Source organism: Aulonocara stuartgranti (assembly GCF_965226115.1).
Source record: "Aulonocara stuartgranti genome assembly, chromosome: 4".
In the NCBI taxonomy this organism is placed as follows: Eukaryota; Metazoa; Chordata; class Actinopteri; order Cichliformes; family Cichlidae; genus Aulonocara; species Aulonocara stuartgranti.
Window position 1 is genome coordinate 32,012,526 of NC_138942.1, and position 23,139 is coordinate 32,035,664.

At 40.0% G+C, this 23,139-nt stretch overlaps 1 protein-coding gene across 1 annotated transcript; it reads right to left on the bottom strand.

The window, feature by feature from the left end:
• Nucleotides 1-4,955: 4,955 nt before the first annotated feature.
• On the bottom strand, nucleotides 4,956-19,693 carry LOC309704686 (all-trans-retinol 13,14-reductase-like). The gene is made up of 12 exons (XM_082530042.1): nucleotides 19,405-19,693; nucleotides 18,542-18,724; nucleotides 11,506-11,644; nucleotides 11,247-11,349; nucleotides 10,323-10,518; nucleotides 10,039-10,236; nucleotides 8,918-9,037; nucleotides 8,668-8,806; nucleotides 7,437-7,546; nucleotides 7,162-7,328; nucleotides 6,375-6,534; nucleotides 4,956-5,471 (listed from the first exon to the last, which is right to left on the bottom strand). Exons 1-12 carry the CDS (start codon nucleotides 19,568-19,570, stop codon nucleotides 5,320-5,322), a joined length of 1,833 nt encoding a protein of 610 aa, XP_082386168.1. The 5' UTR covers nucleotides 19,571-19,693; the 3' UTR covers nucleotides 4,956-5,319.
• Between the last annotated feature and the right edge of the window lie 3,446 nt (nucleotides 19,694-23,139).

Here is a 23,139-nt window from a genome sequence, read left to right on the forward strand (position 1 = left end):
TGATGAGCTGAGTCCTAGATCCGTCAACTTGGTGAAAAGCTTAGAGGGAATTATTGTGTTGAATGCTGAACTGTAGTCCACGAACAGCATCCTAACATAATTCCCTCTGCCAGTGTCCAGGTGACACTGCATGAACTAGTTTTTCAGCGTCACTCTGAGACAGGATATTTCTAACGTTAGAGATGTTGCGCAAATGGAAGAACGCAGTCTTACATATTTGTTTAATCTGTGCGTTGAAGGACATGTCCTGGTCAAAAAAGACTCCAAGGTTCCTCACAGTGTTACTGGAGGCCAAGGTAATGCCATCCAGAGTAAGAGTGGTACATAGCCGATTATTAGAGATAAGTTGATCATATTTAAGATTGATTTTATTTGTGAAGAAGTTCATGAAGTCATAACTAGTTAACATTAAAGGGATGGTTGGCTCAAAAGAGCTCTGACTTTTTGTCAGCCTGGCTACAGTGCTGAAGAGAAACCTGGGGTTGTTCTTATTTTCTTCAATCAGTGATGAATAGTAAGATGTTCTGGCTTTGTGGAGGGCTTTCTTATAAAGCAGCAAACTATTTCTCCAGGCTAAATGATGATCCTTTAAATTTGTGACACGCCATTTCCTCTCCAGATTACGAGTCATCTGCTTTAGGCTACGTGTTTGAGAATTATACCACAGAGTCAGTACTTCTGATTTGAGACCTTAGTTTTCACAGGAGCTACAGTATCCAGAGTCGTACGTAGTGAGGAGGTAAAATTATAAACAAGATAATCGACCTCTGATGGTGTAGTGTTCAGGTAGCTGCTCTGCTCTATGGTACAGGGCATTGAAGATGATAACAGTGGGTGGATTATATTCTTAAACTTAGTTACAGCGCTTTCAGAAAGACATCTACTGTGATAAAGTCTACTCCCCACTGCTGTGTAATAATGTCAATAAAAACAAGACAGTGCTTCAGGAGCACTGTGTCGAGGCTTGGTTCATCTGGTCAGAGTCACGTGATCAGGCACATCCGAGCTTCATTCAGTACATCATTGCTTCGGTACCTGTTCAGTGGTTCATACAGAAGTAAATCACTGCCAGGATTTGTGGCGTGATGCGCGAAAATAGTGAACCAGTGTGCGATATAATGAGTCATGGAGCCCGTGAGGAAGAGAGGATGCTCTGCCTATTCCTAAATAAAAAACAAATACAATAATTTATGTGTAATGTTTTTATTTTATCTGTTTATAAGCAATTCTACCCCAGGGTAAAATCATACCTATAAGCTATAATATATTATATATAAATGAACATGTCCACTGATCAGTTACACAGCATGTAAGCATAAGCATTACTCCCAGCCTTTTAAAACAGCGTCTTATATATTTTTATATATAATGTATTTTTATCTATGAAGTTTATAAATGTTCAGAAGTCACAAGCAAAGGGAGCACACACTATGGCACATGTGTAAACAAGGATGGTTTATTCATCAAAATTCCAATCACACAGACATAACATTGCTTTTCTTCACCCCTACAAATACACATTCAAAGAACCACAATTGTAGCCTAATTTCACACAAAATCGTCACATGACATTAATGATAATAAAGCCGTTCATTTTAATTTGTAGAATTTAGCTGCTTTTCAGTTTTTAGCCAACAAAAGAGGACTGCGTTTAAATGTAATGAATGACTAATGATCCCTTTTTTTGATACATGCTTCAGTGCTTCAGAAAGCTTCATTTGGCCTTTACTAGTGAAAACACAGTTGTTGTTTTTTTAGCTAAAACAAAAATGTCAAAGCAGCTGGAAGTTCAAGTCTCCGCAAAACTTTGCAATAAATGCAAACAATAAGAAAAGTAGGAGGAGCGCCTCTGCTTCCTTATGAAGCTGCCCAAATGAGATTATCCAGAACAGGCGTGTCATTCTCAGCACGTGTGTTAGCCTGAAGGTGGGAAACTCCACTGTTCCCGACAATGTGCATAGGCCAGCACATACACGTCCGCACACAAAGAGGGAAAATGGGAGAATGAAGACACAGACCAGTCCAGAACAACAGCTCAAAATCATCATCAATTTTAATTAGGTTACTGTGTCCATACTGTGTATAGTAAATAGCCTATATGACTATGGCTACTACTACTCCTACAACCGTCACCAAACAGTTATGTGTTATCTGAAAGTTGTGATATTTAAAAATTCTTATATTTTATACATAAAATAATAAAAAAGACTTTGAACATGCATACAGCTATTTATTAATCATTTTATACTGTTCAACTTTATCACCATTGTTTCTGTATTTTGCAAATATGTAAATCTCATATTTAACATGTTAGAAAAAAGATGGTTAAAAATATTTATATTTTAGGTATAGGTATAGATTAATATGTATTTTATATTTCTCACTAATTTTCTACTACCTCAGTTATTGTGCTGAAGTGTGGGAGAATACATATGCGAGTAATATAAAACCCCTATGCTTGCTACAGTAGAAAATGGTATGAATGGTTCATAATGTTAAATATAGAGAACATACAAATGATCTGTTTATAAAATTGAAATTGTTGAAATTAGAAGATTTAGTGACATTACAGACAATTACTCATGTTCAAGGCAAAAAAAAAAATGCATTACCTCTTAAGTTATAAAGGTTATTTGTCATGTGTTTAGGATGTGGGCATTGTAAAAGGAAATTTTACTTGTACTTGTACAGTATTATGTACTGGAATTTAACAAACACATTTTTCTTGCAGGAAACAGAAAAACATTTACCTAAAAATAAAAATGATGTGCAAGATAGAAATGTTTCTGTATGAGTTCAAGTTCCTGCAGATTACATATTAAATCAATGAGTAAGTTCTCAGTAAGCTTTGATTCATTTTGCAGACCTTCTATTGTTTATCCATATGTTGACAGTTGGCTTTGCGCCAGATGGTGAATCATGTTACTGCTATAACTCGCCTTGCAGGCTTTTTCCGTGTCCTTATTTATTAGATGGTAGTCATTGTTTTGTCCTGTCAAATGGTATGCTACCAGGTAGCTCACATGCAAGCTAAACATCACTGCTTAAAGTATGTGCTAATAATAATGCAGTAATTATCTCTGATTATTGACAAACAATCAGAGATTATTACTGGAAGTGCCAAGGATGTTATAAGCTTGCTGGATGCTCGCACTCTCTCGCAGTACAAAGTGTAAAATGACATAAATATATTCATTAACACTCATCTAAAGTCATCATCTGCTTAAAGTAGTGTATTAAAGGCAATGGACTATGAACTCAGTCTTACACTGTCAATTAGGAAGAAAATAATAAGTGAAGGATTTTTTTTTTTTTGACCAGGTAAACTGCAGAGATGGAAAATGTCGTAGATGCACCAGATATTATCGGGAATGTGTTTGGCATTGGTCAAGGTATTGCCGGGGCACTGCCAACAGATCGTGCATACACTGTACAGATAAAGAATGAGTGTTCCACTTATTCTCTTTGTAACCCCTGGTGAGTTGTTAAAAAGTGCTGGACTTCAAATATTGCCCTATTTTTAAAACATGTTCTCATGGAGATGTATTTTCCTGTGTAGTGTGCACACAAAGAGTGGATGCTACGCCATTCCCTTCCCACCTACCATTCAACTATCTGCTGAAGGGGAGGCTCAGTTTGTCAAGCGTCCATCCAGACTTAAAGGAGCAGTGAGCATCATCACTTATGATCTTTGCAATAGTTCTTCCAAAGAGGCAGCTGCAAAAATTGCCATCATGTCCAAGGTGCCATTAAAACAGAAGCCAAATCAATGTGGATTGGGAGTCTTTGATATTGGCACAGAGTGTAACCGAGATCTCTTTCATGAGATGTCCAAAAACTCAGGCACAACATTTGTCAGAGGCCCAGCCAAAGGCCCCAATCTCACATACAAAAGTGAAAGTGTTACCATCATGGCCACAATGTCAAAAGGCATCACAGCTTCAGTTAAGGTGCAAGTAAAGAAAAACTGCAAATAACTTTCCAGTGGTAAATCTACTTTTTCAGAGTGATTTTGTGCTAGTTGTCTAAGCTAGTTTGATTGTTCAGCTTCATGTGGTTAATCACTGATATTTGCTTTGAATGATGCTTCTCTGGCTTCTTGGAAAACCTGCACTGAACACAGATCTGTAAAATGTTAAATAAATTGGTAAAACCAGCAATTTATGCATCTCTCTGTGTGTTTGTTTGTACCCTTTACGCATTGTCATGTAGCTGTATTAACAGCTGTGCCCTTATTATAGAAAATCATCGGTTAATGTGCTTGTTGTATTTTACAAATATTAGTAGATATATGTAATATGACTGCAAGCTCTTTCAGTTTAAATCAGTTCACTTTTATATAGCTCCAACAGCAATCCCCTCAAGATCCCAGGATGTTTTAGGGTTTTCTACACTCTGACATTGATAATTGAGGTACATTACAAACCTGAATTGCTAATAATTAATTCAATATCCTTTTAATGGTGCCACATGGGGGCATGTGGCACCATTAAAATGTGGTTCTAATAACATGTGGTGCTAATAACTTGATTAATGGCTCTGTGGCATTAATGTTCTTATTGCCATCAACCTTATTGTGTTTTTTACCCCTTCCAATTCAAGTACATAAACTTATAGTGCGGGCTGTAGATTTGATTTGTCCCACGAGGATAATATGATGAGTGACCAGGATGGATAAAAAATGAGTATTGAAGGAGCAGCTCTAGTTTTGTGGTTTGGAGATAAAGTTGGAGAGGAGAGGTTGCGATAGTCTGGACAACAGATTCTGAATGTGAAGTTTTCAGGTAAAGACCACAGAGAAGATTCATGGGTGTAGTAAAGGAGGACATGCAGAAGATTAATGTTTCAGAAGAGGATGTTAGAATAGATCAACTGTGGTGACCCCTAAAGGGAGCGGTCGGAAGAATCTGGTGATTCCTGGGAAGCTGCAGCATGTCAATAAAAAGACTTGTAAATGAATAGCTTAACTGTTTATTAAAGGTATCACTGTAATGGTTTATTGCAGGCATCTCACATGCAACTGGTGAGGTTTTCTTTAAATGAAAGCTCAATGAAAAGTGAATGAAGGTGACATTTGGCAGCAGGTTTAAAATGTCTTTATCACTTTTAAAGAATCCAAGAACAGCTACAGCAGAAGCAGTTATGGTGGTGGACGTGCAGATTTGTATTCATCACTCACACATTTGTTTACACATTTAATTCAGCTAACCTTACAGCATGACTGGAAACTATCCAAAGATATATATCATAAAAAGCATTAAATCTTATCTCGAGACGTGAAATTTTATGTACTCGAGAAGAACACAGACTCCACCACAGCTACCAGGTTAATTTGTGACTACTCTGATTGCGTTTGAGGCGGGTCTTCAGGGCTAGAAGGTCAATGTAGAGGATCTGATTGAGGACAGCTGACGCACAAAGCAGTCCACCGTGAAGAGCTCCAGCCATGCCATTGCAAAATACGTCCTGACCTGAACACACACAGAAACATCAGGAAATCATTGCACTCAGAGTTTGCATATACTCAAAGAACTAGTTTGTAGTTGCCCATATGGAAAAGATATATATAAATCTTATCAAGTTTGTATCTGTCTTGTGTGAAACTTGTATGAAAAGCATACAAGAGTGAAAACAGATATAAGATCCCTTGAAAAATTATATAATGAAACTTGTATGTTTTGGATACTTACTAAAACAATGTATGAAAGTAATGGGAAAGTGGCCACTTTCATGAGTAAATCATATAAGTTTTTACTATTTCTTTTCCATATGGGTGAGTTTGTAGAGTAAGATTGTTGGGGCCATTTTTGTTAAATTCTTGGGAATCATACTTTTTTAGCCATTATTGTTATAGTAAGAATATACTTAAGCTAGTTTGCTTTTTAAATCTGTAATTACATTTTTAATTTTGGAAAAATTTTCATTACTGTGGTAACTTTTGGAACCTCCCATTAATTAAGAGCTTAAGAGAACACTGTGGGGTGCGGTGGAAATCTATTTTGTTTATCAAAGGTCCAGTAAGACGACAGGAGGGTTTTAAACGGCCTTTTTTTAACCACTTTTTGAACTTGTGGAATTATATTAAATAATTATATATATTAAAAGTGTAATTATAATAAACTTTCATTTACATCTAAGTTGTAAGAAATTATTTGGTTGATTTTTGGTTCATATTTATATAAGAAATAAACAACATATGTTTTTCAAAGAATCAAGGAAGTGCATTCAGAAACAAACTACCGGTTACCACCCATGGCCTTTTCTTGGAGTATTTTTCTTTTGTTTCTTAAAAGGCTGTGACAAAGATGAATTATTGTCACTGTGTGAGTGAGAATCTTAGTAAGTGTAGATATGGCTGGGGGAATGAGAATCACCTGTTAAATAGAGACCGCTGATGGGAGTCTGTGGTCGTGTCTTAGCAATCACTTCTGGCTTGAAGCGCTCCAGGTTGTGTTCAGCTCCATACATCTCACCTCTTGGAGCACCCAAATAGTGGACGTTTGTTAGAGGGGTTGCAGCATCTACCATTACTACCTGAAAAACATACACGTGTAAATTAATAGAGGATTTATCAATAGAGTTTGGGACTGTGAAATTTCAACTAGCTGTTGTACAAGTTGAGCGGATAATGAAATATACAGAGATGTTAGTGTTGCTTTTTGACAGTTAAATTGTGGACATTAAAAAAACTCAGAGCAGTTCTGTTGTAAAACGACAAAAGCATACATATGACAAGTGATGGAAGCCGGAACATTTTTGGACTTTCCAGCTTGAAAAGGATGACAATGAGCTGAGAACATGGAGCTAACAATGACAAAGTCTTTTTTTTTCTTTAAATTTCTTCAAAGCATAGATGAGAATTCTCCCATGAGGGGTTAGATGTCACAGGGTTCAAATTCAAGCCTTTTCAGTGATTTTCAGCACCTCTACAAGTCCATTTTTAACCCTAAACAGTTAAAAAAAAAAAAAACTAACCCTGACTAAAAAGCAACTTTTGAACAGAAAACTGTTGAGTAATGCACGTTAGCTTAGTTTGCAAACAGATTAAGTTAATTGCATAATTTGACTAAATGTGATAAATCAAATTTAGATCATTAATGAATCAATCAGAATACATTGTCTGTGCAGACCATGAACACATTCACAAGTATCTACACACACCTTGTCTCGCAGATGAGGGAAGATGGTTAGTGCCCATTCCAGCAGCTCTTGGGCCATACTGTTCTTCAGATCCACGTAGTCCTGTCCCCGTTTCCCAAGCTTGGTCCCCTCCCATTCCTCAAACCATTCATAGCGTGCCATGGTTAACAAAGTCATACAGGACTTACCTGTGAAGAGATAGGAAGAAGAATAAAGGGTACTGTACTACTGTCAAACAGTCAGAGTGGTGCATCAAAGATGCACAGGTGAATTTTGTCCATGCAAATGTGCATTACCTGGATGTCTGATGCTGGCTGTTGGATCTTTAGCAGACGGAAAAGTGATAAACATCATGGGAATGTTTCCCAAAACCTGCTCTCTGCTTAGAGATGAATACTGCTCCATGCTTCTCACACAATGTTTTGTACAAAGACACAAAAGAAAATTTGTTAATTCAATCCATTAAATGTTAAATACACTGCAATGGTGATAAGATAGGGTTGAATTATTATTATTATTATTATTATTATTATTATTATAAAACACATAAACATGGAAATATTTAGATGGAACACTAGAATGACAAAAAAGTATAGACCCAGATACAATTTTTGACTAGATTTTAGAAGAAATCGGATATGTCTGTGAAGGTTCTCAGTCATCCAGGTCATCGTAGTCAAAGGAGCTTGCAAAGAAAAGCGTCTGGACTTACAGCATACACCACATTGTTAAGTTTGTGTTTTGGCGTTTTGTCTTTCGGGTGAACCAGTTTCTGTCTGAGCGTGTTGCTGGGTCTGAAACAATGTGGTGTATGCTGTACAGTGCAGCGAGGAATGCCCAGACCTCTACATTGGAGAGACCAAACAGCCACTTCACAAGCGCATGGCACAACACAGAAGAGCCACCTCCACAGGACAAGACTCAGCAGTCCATCTGCATCTTAAGGATAAAGGACACTCTTTCGAGGATGCCAATGTTCACATTTTGGACAAAGAGGACAGATGGTTTGAAAGAGGAGTGAAAGAAGCCATCTATGTTCACTGTGAGCGACCATCTTTGAACAGAGGCGGGGGTTTACGACACCAACTCTCTGCCATCTATAATCCAGTTCTGAGATCCCTTCCCAGACGCCTTAACGCCCACTCACATCCTGGGCCATCTGACCTCAGGAATTCGCATGATAAGGTGGGGCCAGGTTTCACAATGAACACACCCGAAACTCTGGCTGATTGGGACCCACACCCAGTTTCACACCTTGGCTCAGGCGATTAGAGGATCATCAGGGGGTCCTTTTGTCCCTCTGTGGGGGGTCACTCCCACTAGGTTTATATCTGGGACTCTCCACCATTTGACCTTAGAACTGAAGAAGCTTCTCGGATGAGAGGTGAAACGTCTTCAAGCAACTTAAAGAAGTCCAGACGCTTTTCTTTGCAAGCTCCTTTGACAAGAAATCAGATAGAAGTTACAAGTAGAAATAAAGATAAACTACAAAGAGATGAAGGAATGAAAGAAGAGAGGAAAACCTACAGTGAGTCCAAGTCATTGTCTTTATACATCCAGAAGTTATTGGAAACAATGCCTAGCTCCTCTTTGGTTCCATCCAGACCAACAAAGACCAAAAAGGAACCCATGCCATGATGTACCATACTCAACAATGACTGGATCTCTATACAACAGAAAACATATAGAATCTTTAGAGGGCAAAAGACACTTCAGGAAATGCATGACACTCATATCAAATTAAAATCAAAAACAAGTGCAACACATCGACTGTTACCTGGTTTTTCTTGTATATTGTGAGGTAGAAACTTCTGGAAGGTGTTGAAGATTCCAGCATTTGAAATTACAGCAGGGGCAAGAACCTCTATCTCTTTTTGTCCTTTAAGAACCACCACACCTGAAAGATACAAAGTGTTATCCTGATATTATTACTTGGTGGAGATATCGTTTTTGGACATTGGATCACACTTGCTCCTGTTTCTCAGATAATGTAGAGTTGCTTTGGAAAAACAGTAAATCCAAACTTCAGATAACCTGAGACATTAATTTCAAGACAAAGAAATTTATCAATAAAGTTATCCAGTCTAAAACCATCATGACATTACAAATTTACTACCAATGACCTAATATCTAAGGTGACTAAAATTCTACCAGCAAAACATTTGCCACTAATTGCCACCTCATTTTACTATCTGTAACCACTAAGTAAACAGAGATAACTGCCTTACTTTTAATAATCTGGTCTGACAAATAAGTTTGTCTCACTGGTTGTTGCGGTTTTGTGCAGTAAGATTAAGAATGTGTTGTTCTGAAGAGCTCAGTGAATTAGAGCATGGTACTGTAATGGGATGCCAAGCCATTTCATGAAATTTCTTTCCTCCTAGATATTCCACAATCAACTGTACTTGGGATTTTTGCAAAGTGGAGGAGTTTTGGAACTACAGTAACTAAGCTATGAAGTGACCATATAAATTGCAGAGTATGGTCACTGAGATGTATAATAATGCATAAAACTCTGCTGAATTAGTCACTGCAAAGTTCTTCTGGCATTACAATCAACTCAGAAACTGTGCTTCAGGAGCTTCATGGCTTGAGTTTCCATAGGTGAGCTGCTGTGGGTTTAATGTGTAGATATCCCAGTACTTTTGCCCATATAGCATATACTGACAGGTTGACATTTAATATTGCAAAAGATCTGCTGTAGTTTGCAACAGAAAACATTCAGCAAACTTAGTATACTTTGAATACATTGTGCAGTCATACAAGTTAGTAATTCAGGCTGTGTCCATTTGGACACTCGGCTAGACCCACAACAAGCCATCAGACTGTCCTCAAAGAATTTGTCAAGAAATTAAACATGAAATATGAAGTTATTTTCTCTCCCCCTGTCCCACTCACCATATGCCTTCCCCTGTTCGTTGAGAAGGATGCGTTGCACTGGAGCCCTGACTAGGACTGCACCACCTGCTTGCTGAATGACTGGGATGATGTGAAAGGCAAATTCACTTGCGCCCCCGCGTGGATAGTATGCACCACGCTTGTAGTGGTGAAGGAGGAGGGCATTAATGAGAAAGCTGGAGTCTTTAGGAGGGACGCCTTCAAGAGAAGAAGATGAAACAGAACCATGAAGACAATGTACCGTCTGATCTGAGTGGCAATATGCCTTTGTGTGTGTCCAGCACCATAGAACAGGTATGCAGAAAGTGCCTGCAAGTCCTTGCTCTGTGTGAGGTGGGATATTAATTCTGAATGGCTGGTTGTTGCAAGACGAAACACTGAAGATATCCAATGTAATAGGCCAGTCCGGATGAGAAAGTTAACCAACCAGTACGGAACGATCTTCAACATGGCAATAAGTGGCGTCCTCTGTGAACCAAGCTGTAAGAGAGCACACAGTCATATTTATTAATGAGAGCCCTATCTACGCTTTACTTATCTGGCACCATTTATAATACAAGTGCAGTTCAACGGTTTTACTGTTAAGGTGCCAAAATCTATTGAGCAATTCTTCCAAGTTCATCGGGGAAGAGCAGAACTGGTCATCTGATAACAGATTGCTATACTGATTGTATTTCTGGAACTGGATCAGTTAATTGGAGATTTTTGGCTTCTAATAAGTATCCACTATTTTAAGCTACAACCCATTCTGTTTAGCTGATTCATCACATTGTTGGACATGTATACAGTTGCATGTGTGTAAACAAGTAAGTACTGCAAACAAAATAGAGCTCAATGGAAAAAACTCATGCTGGATTTTTTGTATTGATATGGACAGGGTAAGTTGTTAGGAACTGAATGAAACAGATAAAACAGAAAAAATAGTAGTTTGAATTAGATTTCCTAGAGTCTCTTGTTCCTTTTTTGAGAAGTACATATCCAGTGGACAAGCAAGCATTTGATCCTCTTTGAAGCGGTGCCTGTAAAACAAGGTGATAGTCTTGATATCACAAGGAAAGCTAAAATTCCTGCTGCAAGATGTTTGAGGGTTTTTTTATTTTTTGCTTATGCCTTACATTTTAATATACTAGTCCATTGCATAATCCCTGCACCCTTCTTTTTGAGGCATCCACTTCCTTATGATTACCCTTGCTTCTGTCCCTTTTTACCTTCATCAGTCTCATTAATTCATCAATGGCTTCTTCTTCTCCTGGAAACTGATTCTTTAGGCTGACTGCCATTTCAGTCTTCCCTGCATGGACATGGTACTCCCTGAGAATGATGGGAGATTGGAAGATTTATGATGAAAGTGAGGAAAGATGTGGCACTAAAGGTGGGAAATCCAGTTTGTTTCATTTGCAATAGAAAGTTGGCAAAAAAGTTAACGAAAGTCAGGGATACTGAAACAAGTAACAAAATCTGATCTACCTGCGCTGGTCATGCTGACCTAGGATCACTGTATCAAAGTGCTGCTCCAGCCTTGCAAACTGCAGCTGTCCCTCTGTGATCTGATCCAAAGCAACCTTCAACAAGCTGTTCTCATGAAGCTGACCCAGGTAATGGATACCTGGTGGTAACATAATGGGTTTAAATTCACTTGTGCATTTTTTCAAAAATGTAAACAAACAAAAAAGAAAGAAAGCACAAGCAGTGAAACCAAATTAATCTCTCACATTTAGATGAACCAGTTTTTAAGGGTTTCTTAAGAATTTCACGATAAAGGAATCAAGTAACTGTGCAGTCATAAAATGGATAGTACTGCATAATGGGTTACATCACCCATACACAGTGTTGGGGAGTAACTTAATACATGTACCGCCGTTACGTATTTAAAATACAAAATATGAGTAACTGTATTCTGTTACAGTTAACGTTTAAAAAGGTGGTATTCAGAATACAGTTACTTTGTTGAAATAAATGGATTACACGGCGGTATTTTCCTGTTTCATATTGTCGCGGGTCAGGACTGTTTGGGTTTTGTTTGACAGCTATGTTCTGTTGTTCCAGGGGCAGTGTTACAGTTGCCATGGTTACAGGATGACACGCTCTCTCTGCAACTGTGTGTTTCCTGGGTGAGAGAGCGCCTTTTTGTTGTTGTTGTTGTTGTTGTTGTGCTAAGCCAGTGGTTCCCAAACTTTTTTTTGCTGGGCCCCCCTTGTTTTACAAGAAAAATGTTCGTGCCCCCCCCCCCCCCCCCTTCTCGCGCGCGCGCACGCACAAACACATCCTCCAACCACACACACCCATATTTAGCTCCATTTCGGTTTATTTCACACCTTTTCGTAACATTTCGTAAACAATTAAGCAAATACAAGTAATCTGCAAAAAATTACAGGTAGTAATAAAATAAACTACTAACTCTTTTACGCTACGTCCACACCTACATGGATATTTTTGAAAACGCAGCTGTTTCGTCCACACGTAAACGGCGTTTCGAATCACCGAAAACGGAGATTTTTTTAAACTCATTTTTTGCGTTTACGTGTGGACGAGGAATACAGAGTTGGTCACTTAATGTCAAAGGTATGTGCCTTTCTCACGTCACGCTGTATGCACGTTATTTTTTTTACATGAGATAAATTGCAGAATAACAGATAGAGACAAACGACTGTTAATCTGACTATCTGCAGGTTTTACACACTTACATACAGACGGCATGTTACTGTCCCTTGATTTAGAAAGGCAGAGGCCTCACGTGTAATTATTTTACATGTAGTTTTTTTTTTCATGTGTAATAATATTCAACATTGCTATCAATACATTTTTCAAAAAATGCCTCTCTGTGCAAAATGGGTTTAAAAACATAAACAACTGTAGGATCCTGTTTGTCCGCGATTTGAACAGCCCAGCGCTGCTGACACAGGGAAAACCAATTCTGCAGGGGAGACCTACCTTGGCACTTGTGCAGGTGAAACCAAAGGGCAGATATGCTTCACCATATTTTCTAGTCTTTGGCTTAGAATGAAGTTGGTTTGGAAACATATTCAGTGATGCTTCATCTCCTGCTTTGTGTTTCTGTGGGCACCCTGTGCTAGCAGTGTCTAAGCGTTTTGTTTTTTTCTCCCCCCTTTTCATTCTGCGCCCCCCCCTGCAATGGCTCTGCGCGCCCCCCCGGGGGCGGGCCCCACACTTTGGGAAGGTCTGTGCTAAGCCATGCCGAGCAGTTGGGTTATCGGCCGTGCGTTTCTGTTGGAAAATGAACGGCTGTGATCCCTGGCAACTCGGGGAAGCAAGACTAAATGACACCTCTGTCTCCTCCTTGTCTGAGCTAGCCACAACATGTATAATACACAGAGGTATTTTCCTGTTTCATATGTTGGGCTACACCCTCTCTATTTTTGGTAATTCCACGCCAGTGGAAACCCCCAAAAAACACGCATTAAGAGGCTCTAATGCCTTTGTCTCAATCTTGTGTCTCATAATGATGTGAAGAAATATTTTTTAAAATGATTTAATATGAAGGCAATAGGCAGAACGCTACCCTAAAGAATGTAGCCTCATGGGCAGTGTAGTCCGTGCTGCAGGGACTGCCATACCTGTTATTTGTCTGTGAGCCCGAGGAGGGAGAAAAATGAGAGTGGAAAAGTATGAGCTGTCACCGAGAAACAGGAGATGGAAGCATGTAAATATAATAATAACCACTGCAGCCAAGAAGAGTGCCTGACGAGCCTAGTTGTAAGTACGCTATTAAGACTCGACTGTACCCGTGTTCATGTTTTCTCCGAAACAATAAGTTCCGTTGGAGCAGTCTTTCAACGCCTCTCGCCGTCTCTCACCTCTCTCTGTCTCTCGCAAGCAAACTTGACCCAGACAACAAAGTAAAGCTATTTTTCGGCTACGAGCCCGACACGGAACCCGACGTATTAGCCAGAGGTCCCTTTACTACGGTTCGGAGCTGTGGACCTTAAGTAACAGTAATAAATCACATTCATGTAGTTGTAAAAAGCATGACAATATATTAAGTAATCCAAAGTATTCAGAATACGTTACTCTCATTGAGTAACGTAACGGAATACGTTACAAAATGCATTTTGGGGCATGTATTCTGTAATCTGTAATGGAATACATTTTAAAAGTAACCTTTCCCAACACTGCCCATACATTAAATAAACATGTTTAATCTACTTGGACTGAATTATGTGTCATGAATGTTTAAAGCAATTAAATATATTTTGACTAGTGCTGTCAGCGTTAATCTCGTTAAAATGACGTTAACTCCATAACCATTAAAGCGGGGGCTGCACAGCGTTAACACGTGTAGAATGTTTAGCTTATTTTAGAGTTTAGAAATGTGTTAACCTAGAATGTAGAACTATTGTAGAGACACTGCCCTTAATATAATAAAGGCCTCACTGTGTCGTGAACTTAGGAGTAGATTGTAGGAGACCCCTCCCCCACTTGAACTGTGAAAGTAAAACAGAGAGGAGTTAATGCTGAGTGGAATTTCCCCAGAGGATGTTTGGGTGGGGGTCTCAACATTTGTAACTGGATAACTGTGGTCTGGAAGGGAGATGGGTTTTATGACCTCTAGGGAGTCACCTAAACCCACAGTGTTTTAACTGTCACGCACACACATCCACACGCACACTCACTCATGTGCACACACATACACACAGGTATGCGTACACAGTCACACACGAGCACTCACATAGACACGCGGGAACGCGCACATGTAGGCATTCATGTGCTCGTGCACATAGATACAGACACAGAGTTTGCAGCACACCGTGGGGGTTTTTATGATAGGGTCGCCCCTACAAAACTGTATTTCACAGACAAAGGAGTGTAGATTTTGCAGAGGGGCACTGGCCTGGCAAGTCTTCCCTTCTAGAAGATGCATGCTTAAATGAGGGTAAATGAAGATGAGTAAAGATGAGTAAAGATGAATAAAGATGAATAAAGGTTTTGTGAAAATGAGTCCGGTGCCATCTCTGGATGCTCGAGGAATAAAAAGAACCGGGGTAAAACTGATTACGCAACACACGTTAACAAGCTAACTGTGCTAACGCGTTGACGCAGTGCAGCTCCATGCACGGGGCGATCCGCGTTAACTAGCTAACGGAGATTTGCAGCATTAATGCAGTTATGGCATTAATGTCATTTTAACCAGATTAACGCTGACAGCACTAGTTTTGACATTTTTGGTCTCTATAACAAGATGAATTCTCAAATTGGGATCTCTATTATTATTTATTTCCATTCATTCACAACATGTAACAAGTTTCAGATAAATAATATTAAATTATGTAAACATCCCTGTGTGCATAATATACTTGGAAATTGTCAGGGTCCTGGGTGTGACCCAGTGTTTTGTGTGTTTGTAATCTATCCCAGTATTTATTGTTGTCTGTGTGTAGAAAAGCCTGTGTTAGTGTGAACTACATTACCCAGCAGCCTCTGGGCAGTGATGGGATTCATGGGACTTCTGAGCTAGATGGTCTTCGTTTGTTCCTGGGCTAACGATTGAGGAGAGAGCTGCTTGGAAGGGAAGCAAATAGCCCATCCTGTATTTGTTGGGAATGGTGTGCGTCACATAAACGTGAGTTAATGTTCCATGCTTAAGATGGTTACACTGCTACTTGTGTGTATTGGTTTTAGTTACCTTTAGTATATGTGCTAGTTAGTGTTAGCTATGGCAGCCCAGTTATTTGATTGTTTTGGGCTTGTTACAGCTTTGTTTGTTCCCTCTGTCAATTTATGTGAATTTGTATACTGTAATATCACTGTATTATGTAGTGGCTAAGTAGGGGCTGTTTACTAAGTGCATCAGTGTAAATAGGTCATCTCTTGTGTTGGAGTGCCCTCTTGTGGCGCCTTTTGGGTAGTGCCTTAGTAAACCTGAACCCTGTAAGAAGTGGTATCAGACTGATTTGTAGTGGAGGAATTTGTTGCCAGTTTTCTTAATCTTTAATCTGTATTCATGTTGTAATGCATACCCTGTTCTTAATCATAGAAACCACACCATATCACCTCTCCACATCCTCCTACTGTATGCCATACCTCCCTGTACCATCCATCTGACCGCCAATAAACTCCACCTGTGGTAATCTAATCCCTGGATGTCAGCCTCTCCTTCTGACCGAGGATAGTTACTATTGCAGCACCACCCAGCATTAAACTGACGTACACCATTCTGTACTAATCCCTGAACGATTACCGGCCAGTTGCACTGACCTCGGTAGTAATGAAGGTGTTTGAGAGGCTGCTGAAGAACATCATCTCCTCCTCCATCCCAGACACCACAGATCCGCTGCAGTTCGCCTACAGATCCAACAGATCCACAGAGGATGCCATCGCCCACGTCCTACACACCACTCTCAGCCACGTGGACAAGAAACAGGGTAACTATGTGCGAATGCTGTTTGTTGATTACAGTTCAGCGTTTAACACAATAGTGCCCTGCAGACTGTTCACAAAGCTGAGGGATCTGGGACTTAACAGCCGTCTGTGTGCATGGGTGTTGGACTTCCTCACTGGCAGAACTCAGGTGGTGAGGGTGGGCAGGTGCTTCTCCAACAGCATCACCATCAACACAGGAGCACCTCAGGGATGTGTCCTCTCGCCACTGCTCTACTCCCTCTACACTTCAGACTGTGTGGCCACCCATGGCTCCAACACCATTGTGAAGTTTGCTGACGACACAGTGGTGTTGGGTGCCATCTCCAACAACGATGAGGCGGCCTACATGGATGAAGTGAAGAATCTGGCATCGTGGTGCCAGGACAACCACCTCCAGCTGAACGTCAGCAAGACCAAGGAGCTGGTGGTGGACTTCAGAAGGGGTCAGCACAGAGACTACAAGCCCATCATCATCAATGGAGCTCCAGTGGAGAGGGTGCAGTCCTTCAAGTATCTTGGTGTCCACATCTCCTCAGACCTGACATGGGCTGCCCACATTCAGGTCCAGACCAAAAAGGCTAGGCAGCGCCTGTATCACCTACGACAACTGAGGAAGTTCAGGGTCTCTCCAAAGATCCTCAGGATTTTCTATACAGGCGCTGTGGAGAGCATCCTCACACAGAACATGACATCGTGGTTTGGGAACAGCTGTGTGAAGGACCAAAAAGCTCTCCAGAGAGTGATCCGTACAGCAGAACGCTGCTGCAGGATTGCTCTCCCCCCGCTTCAGGACACCTACACCAGGAGATACCGGACTAGAGCAGCGCAGATACTGAAGGACCCGTCCCATCCTGGCAACAAACTGTTCCAACTTCTGCAATGTGGTAGAAGGTTCCGCATCTTCCGGGCAAGGACAGAGAGACTCAAGAGGAGCTTCTATCCCCAAGCCATCCGTGCCCTAAACACACACACCCGCCCTCTCACATCATCTATAATTGACTGAGTCAGGACTCTTCCAGACACTAAACCAAGGCACAATGTACATTTCAATTCCTTTAATTTTAAATATGTTTATATTGTCTATCCTGTAAAATAGTCAGATGTCTATTCATATTAATGTACAGAATTCACCTGCTTGCTGCTACTACTGCACATTCACCCAGTGTATATACTATATGTCTGTATATATATATATAATGTTCTTCCTCTACACCCCCCCCCCCATTTTTGCACATGTCGAGGAGCATGTCAGGCTACATTTCACTGTGTGTTATACTTGTATAACTATGCATGTGACAAATAAAGAACCTTGAACCTTGAACCTTGTACGCTGTGCCTCCCTTATGTTTGGTCTCTGTGCTTCTCAGTTGCTCTGTCTCCCCTGTCAGTTGTATCCCCTAGTCAAGTCCGCATCTCATTGTTACATTTCCTCTTTTACTTTGAAGGTCTGTGTCCTACATGAATGTATTGAATTTCACTTCTTGTCATGTCTGATTTCTCAAAGCTGTGCTCTCCTCCTGTGTCTCATTCCCCTCATTATTCCCCAGTGTATTTAAGCCCTGTGTTTCGCTGTGTCAGTGTTGCTTTTTCCCCTCATGGCTGTGTTTCTCTGTGTGTTTCCCGGCGAGTTTAGTTTATTCTTTCTCAGTTTAGTTTAGTTTTGTGTTGTATGCCTTTTCGTTTGCCTGCAATAAAGCTGTGGTTTTTGAGTTCATCCTTCATATCTGAGATTGCATTTTGGGTCTAACTCCTGCCTGCACACAGCCGAATGTTGACAGAAATATTCACCACTGACAAGTTCATGCCATAAACCCTGTTCTTGAAAAACATCCTATTAATGGTAATGTACTTTACTGAATAACAATCCTCATGGTTCTGATAGTAAATAAAATTTAATTTTTCTAATCATTTTAAATTTGGATTTAAAAAAAATATATAAATGAATGTGAAATTTGACCATAGCTAATTTTAAGATGTGTTGAACTCAACAAGAGAGCATATGAGATTAGGCTTAAAACTCCAGCTATAAATTTGAGCATTTTAGCAGTTTGTCTTGTCGGTTTTAAAGATATATTGTTGTGAGTTTTATTTTGTGGACTGGTGTGTGTTTCCTTCAGCAGCTTACCCACATCAAACTCAAATCCTTTATTTTGGAAGGTGTGTGTGCACCCTCCTGCTTGGTCATGCTGCTCCAGAACTACAACCTTCTTCCCAGCTTTGGACAAAAGTGCTGCTGCCGTCAAACCTCCTATGCCACTGCCAATCACCACTGCGTCCAGATCAGCAGGAACACGGTCCACACGAAATCCTGTGGGGGAAACATTTCAAATCAGCCTGATGGAGGATTGTGAGGGTTTCTAGACACACGAGACAGAAACAGAGGTTTCTGATGGCAATGCAACCTCCACAGAAAGATCCACTTCAGATGTTTGTATAGCTAGATCTAGAAAAACAAATAGGGGTTGACACAAAATTTCAATTTACATGTAAATATGAAATTCTTTATGAATAACAGCTATGAAGTTGTGTGTATTAAATTATTTATTTTCTATTCTAAAAATACATTTTCTTCAGAAGCTAAAAAATGACAAGAAAATGTAAGAAAACACTGGTGATTTGAGCTGTGGTAACTAAACGAAAAGCTTAATGTTTAGTGTAATTAACACTACAGCTGAGGTCAAAGGGAATGGCATTGTACTTGAGCTGTGGTAACGCACAAATTTCCTCGTCGTGGGATCAACAAAGTCTTATCTTAAATTTGCAGGTGTTGCTCATAAACCAAAATACTGACAAACTGATCCATTGACTATCAACATTAATAGGAAAATTAGTACTTCTTCTCAGTTTTAAGGATTTATTATGACTAGCACAAGTAAGAAGTCTTGATTAGCAGAGTTTTACAAATTCCTCATTCCTTAAATAAAAACTGAGTAAAAACTAAGCATCAAGTAGTCACCAAATTGAGCACTGCTCCCATGCATACATTACCTCTCTTCAGCCTGGCATCCCTGAGTTTGCTGTCAGCGACAAGGGGTCCGGGTGGTCTCAGGCACGACTCACTAAATACCTTGTAGCGTTGCCCCACTATCAAAAAGAAAATGACAATAACCGCCAGCAGCACGCAGCTGAATAGACCAAGCAGCCACCACCACATACTAGCTGAAGGGAGCTTTGCACCTTCTACACTGACAACAGGAGAGAGATCAGAGGTAAGAACGAAGCAGTGAGGAGATCAAATGGGAAGCTTTCCAACCGGGCTGTAGAGGAGAAGACCCAATGAAAAATGAAAACTTTGTTGTTTCTTATAGTCATGAAGTAACAAGCACATAACATGTGACATTATGTGAAATCATACCACAGAATTACAGGAGTGGGAAATGAATTTTCCACAGTAGGCGAGCACTGGCACAGAATAGAGGGCTGGTTGTATGTGTGTGATATCCACATCCAAAAAAGGACTTTTATTTACAGCTATGTGACTGTTTAGCTTAGATCACTGCAGTTCTGCTTTATGATTGTGAACAAAAACGCTTTGAGAGATAAAATGCAGTGACTGAAGTTCTTAGTCCTCTGGGAAATATGTAAAGGTTACAAATTCAGAGGGCAATATTATACACTGTGAATAGACCGCTGAGCAGCAAAGTTGCTCATACAGCAAAGTATGATACATGTGATGAACAAAATTGGAATTAGAAAACCAGTTATAATGTAACCAGGCAGAAATATAATTCATATATTAGATTTGTGTGCAGACTTTATTCCAGGATATTTTATTATTTGGAAGATTTTTTTATTTTGAAGGCTCTGCTGAGAAGTCCTGTTCTGGTTTCTTGTGACATTCTTGTATCTTTGGTTTCACTTTTTACTGAAAGTGGAGATAATTTATCTGAATTTCAGGAGCAGGACCACACCTCATAAACTACTCTCACGGCTCTGCATCGATGCATGCCTCCTGAACCTTCATAACGCTCAATCATTACTACTTCACAAGGATCCCTTCTTTGAAGATCTACTCGGCCTCGGATCTGCTCCCAGGCCCCTCTGAGGCCTTCCTCAAACCACAGCATCAGTTTATGATTCTTCATTCACTATTGTCAAAACTAAATGTGGATGTGGTCCCAGCTAATGAAAGAGCAACACGTTTCTGTTTTGTGATTCTGTGTTTTGGTACTTGTTGGCTAAGTGCACAGTGGGGTTTTCCCTGACTGTTCTTTGTGCCAAAAGGCAGAAACACAGTTCAGAGTACTCACCTGGCCTTTTTGGAATCACTGGATGGGATGTGTGTGTGTGTGTGTGTGTGTGTGTGTGTGTGTGTGTGTGTGTGTGTGTATGTATGTATGTATGTATATATATATATATATATATATATATATATATATATATATATATATATATATATATATATATATATATATATATATGGAGCTTGGAACGCCATAACCAAGTGGCTGGCATAGTGTACAGGAACATCTGTGCCGAGTATAACCTGGAAGTCCCGAGGTCAAAATGGGAGATGCCCCCAAGCGTGGTGGAGAATGACCGAGCTAAGATCCTGTGGGACTTTCAGATACAGACGAACAAAATGGTGGTGGCTAACCAACCGGACATAGTGGTGGTAGACAAACATGAGAAGACAGCCGTAGTGATCGATGTAGCGGTTCCGAATGACAGCAACATCAGGAAGAAGGAACACGAGAAGCTGGAGAAATACCAAGGGCTCAGAGAAGAGCTCGAGAGGATGTGGAGGGTGAAGGTGACTGTGGTCCCCGTGGTAATCAGAACACTAGGTGCAGTGACTCCCAAGCTAGGCGAGTGGCTCCAGCAGATCCCGGGAACAACATCGGAGATCTCTGTCCAGAAGAGCGCAGTCCTGGGAACAGCTAAGATACTGCGCAGGACCTTCAAGCTCCCGGGCATCTGGTAGAGGACCCGAGCTTGAAGGATAAACCGCCCACAGGGGCGAGCGGGAATTTTTATTTTAATAAATACATGTGGCATTATAATGAATATCAAAGTCCAGACCATATTGAGAACAGGCCTTCGGGCCAGCACTATATGGGGAGAAGCTCGCTAATTCATCTGCATATATCAAATGGTTAAATATGGTCTTATCAACTACACAACCTGTCACACAGTAATCTAACAGCTTTGAGAAATTATCCATATAAACATTAAAAAAAATAAAGATAAATACTCCCCTGTCTAACCCCATTCCCTGCATAAAATTTGGCAGACATGCAGTTACCTCATTTTATGCGCATAGACTGATGAGCATACCAGAAGGACAGAATTCTTACCCAAGATTTAGGAACCCCTCTGCTGTATAACTTATAAACTAGCTTTTCATGATTTACACCAGGGGTGTCAAACTCAAATACACAGTGGGCCAAAATTCAAAACTGGAACAAAGTCGCGGGCTAACGTTAATATTTATTGAAATATATTTATTCCTTCAGATATAAGAATGAATCTTTTCTTATGGACTCAAACACGTTTTGCTGAAAAACTGAATATGGAACAAGCAAAGCTTAATACTAAACAATATATATATTAGCTGTATAATACCAGTAGGCCAGCTCTAATAGTAATTTGGTATGGCTTCACGGGCCAAATGTAATTAGGCTGCGGACCAGAGTTTGACACCTATGATTTACACATCAATCACTAGGGGCATCAACTAAGCACATAATTATGTTCCCTCTAAGCAGTGCGCGTGAGCAATCACGCACTGCTGACACTGTCTCCCCACACAGAAAATCTGCGCTGCGCACACACACACACACACACACACACACACACACACACACACACACACACACACACACACACACACACAAAATCCAGCCTGAATTGGAATTAAAGTAAATACAAGTATTTATTTTATTTCGCTAATTTTCTGTGTGCAGCGACTGTGTCAGCAGTGCACGATTGCTCACACGCTCAGCTTGGAAGGAACAGATCCAGGATTTCCTTCAGGGCAAAAATACACATATCTGTACTTAGATTTAAACCCAAACTGTTATCGGACAAACTTTTACTTGTGTTTAAAATGATATTTTCAAGGACTTTGGATAACATGCTAGATAACGCTGTAGCTCGATAATTATTCTTGCTGTTTATTTTTCTAACATGACAGCAATAATTGAATCTGGGAGAATCACACGAACTATGAACCCTGTGAAACAAATAGCAAGCAAATGTTTCAAATGTTCAGCAGATATCGTGTCCATCCCACGTGCTTTACTGTCTTTTAATGTTCTAATTGCATCATAAATTTCTATTCATGACATTACATCTTCCTTATTATCGATTTCATCCACGGCAGAAATTGAACTTTTGGTTAATTAGAAAGAAGAGTTAAATAGATCACCGTAATGTTTCTGCCACATTCAAGTAATTTTCTCAGACCACCAACACCATCAATATTAGCTGGTAAGGAAGTCTTAACACTATTCATTGTTTTCATGTCTTTCCAGAATTCCTTTACCAAACGTATCTCCAATTTCTTAGCAAGGGAGTCTGCCCTCATTGTATCTTTATTCATTTTAATAAAACATAGCACATACTTAAATTTAGCATTTTCGCATTTCTTATGGTTAAATTTGAGGGCCAGAATGTTGCAGTCCTGACTCCATCCAAACTTTAGAGGACCTTACCTCAGCATGAAGCTCCTCACATCATAACTTGTATTATAATAATTTTTAGTGATTTTATCACTGAACT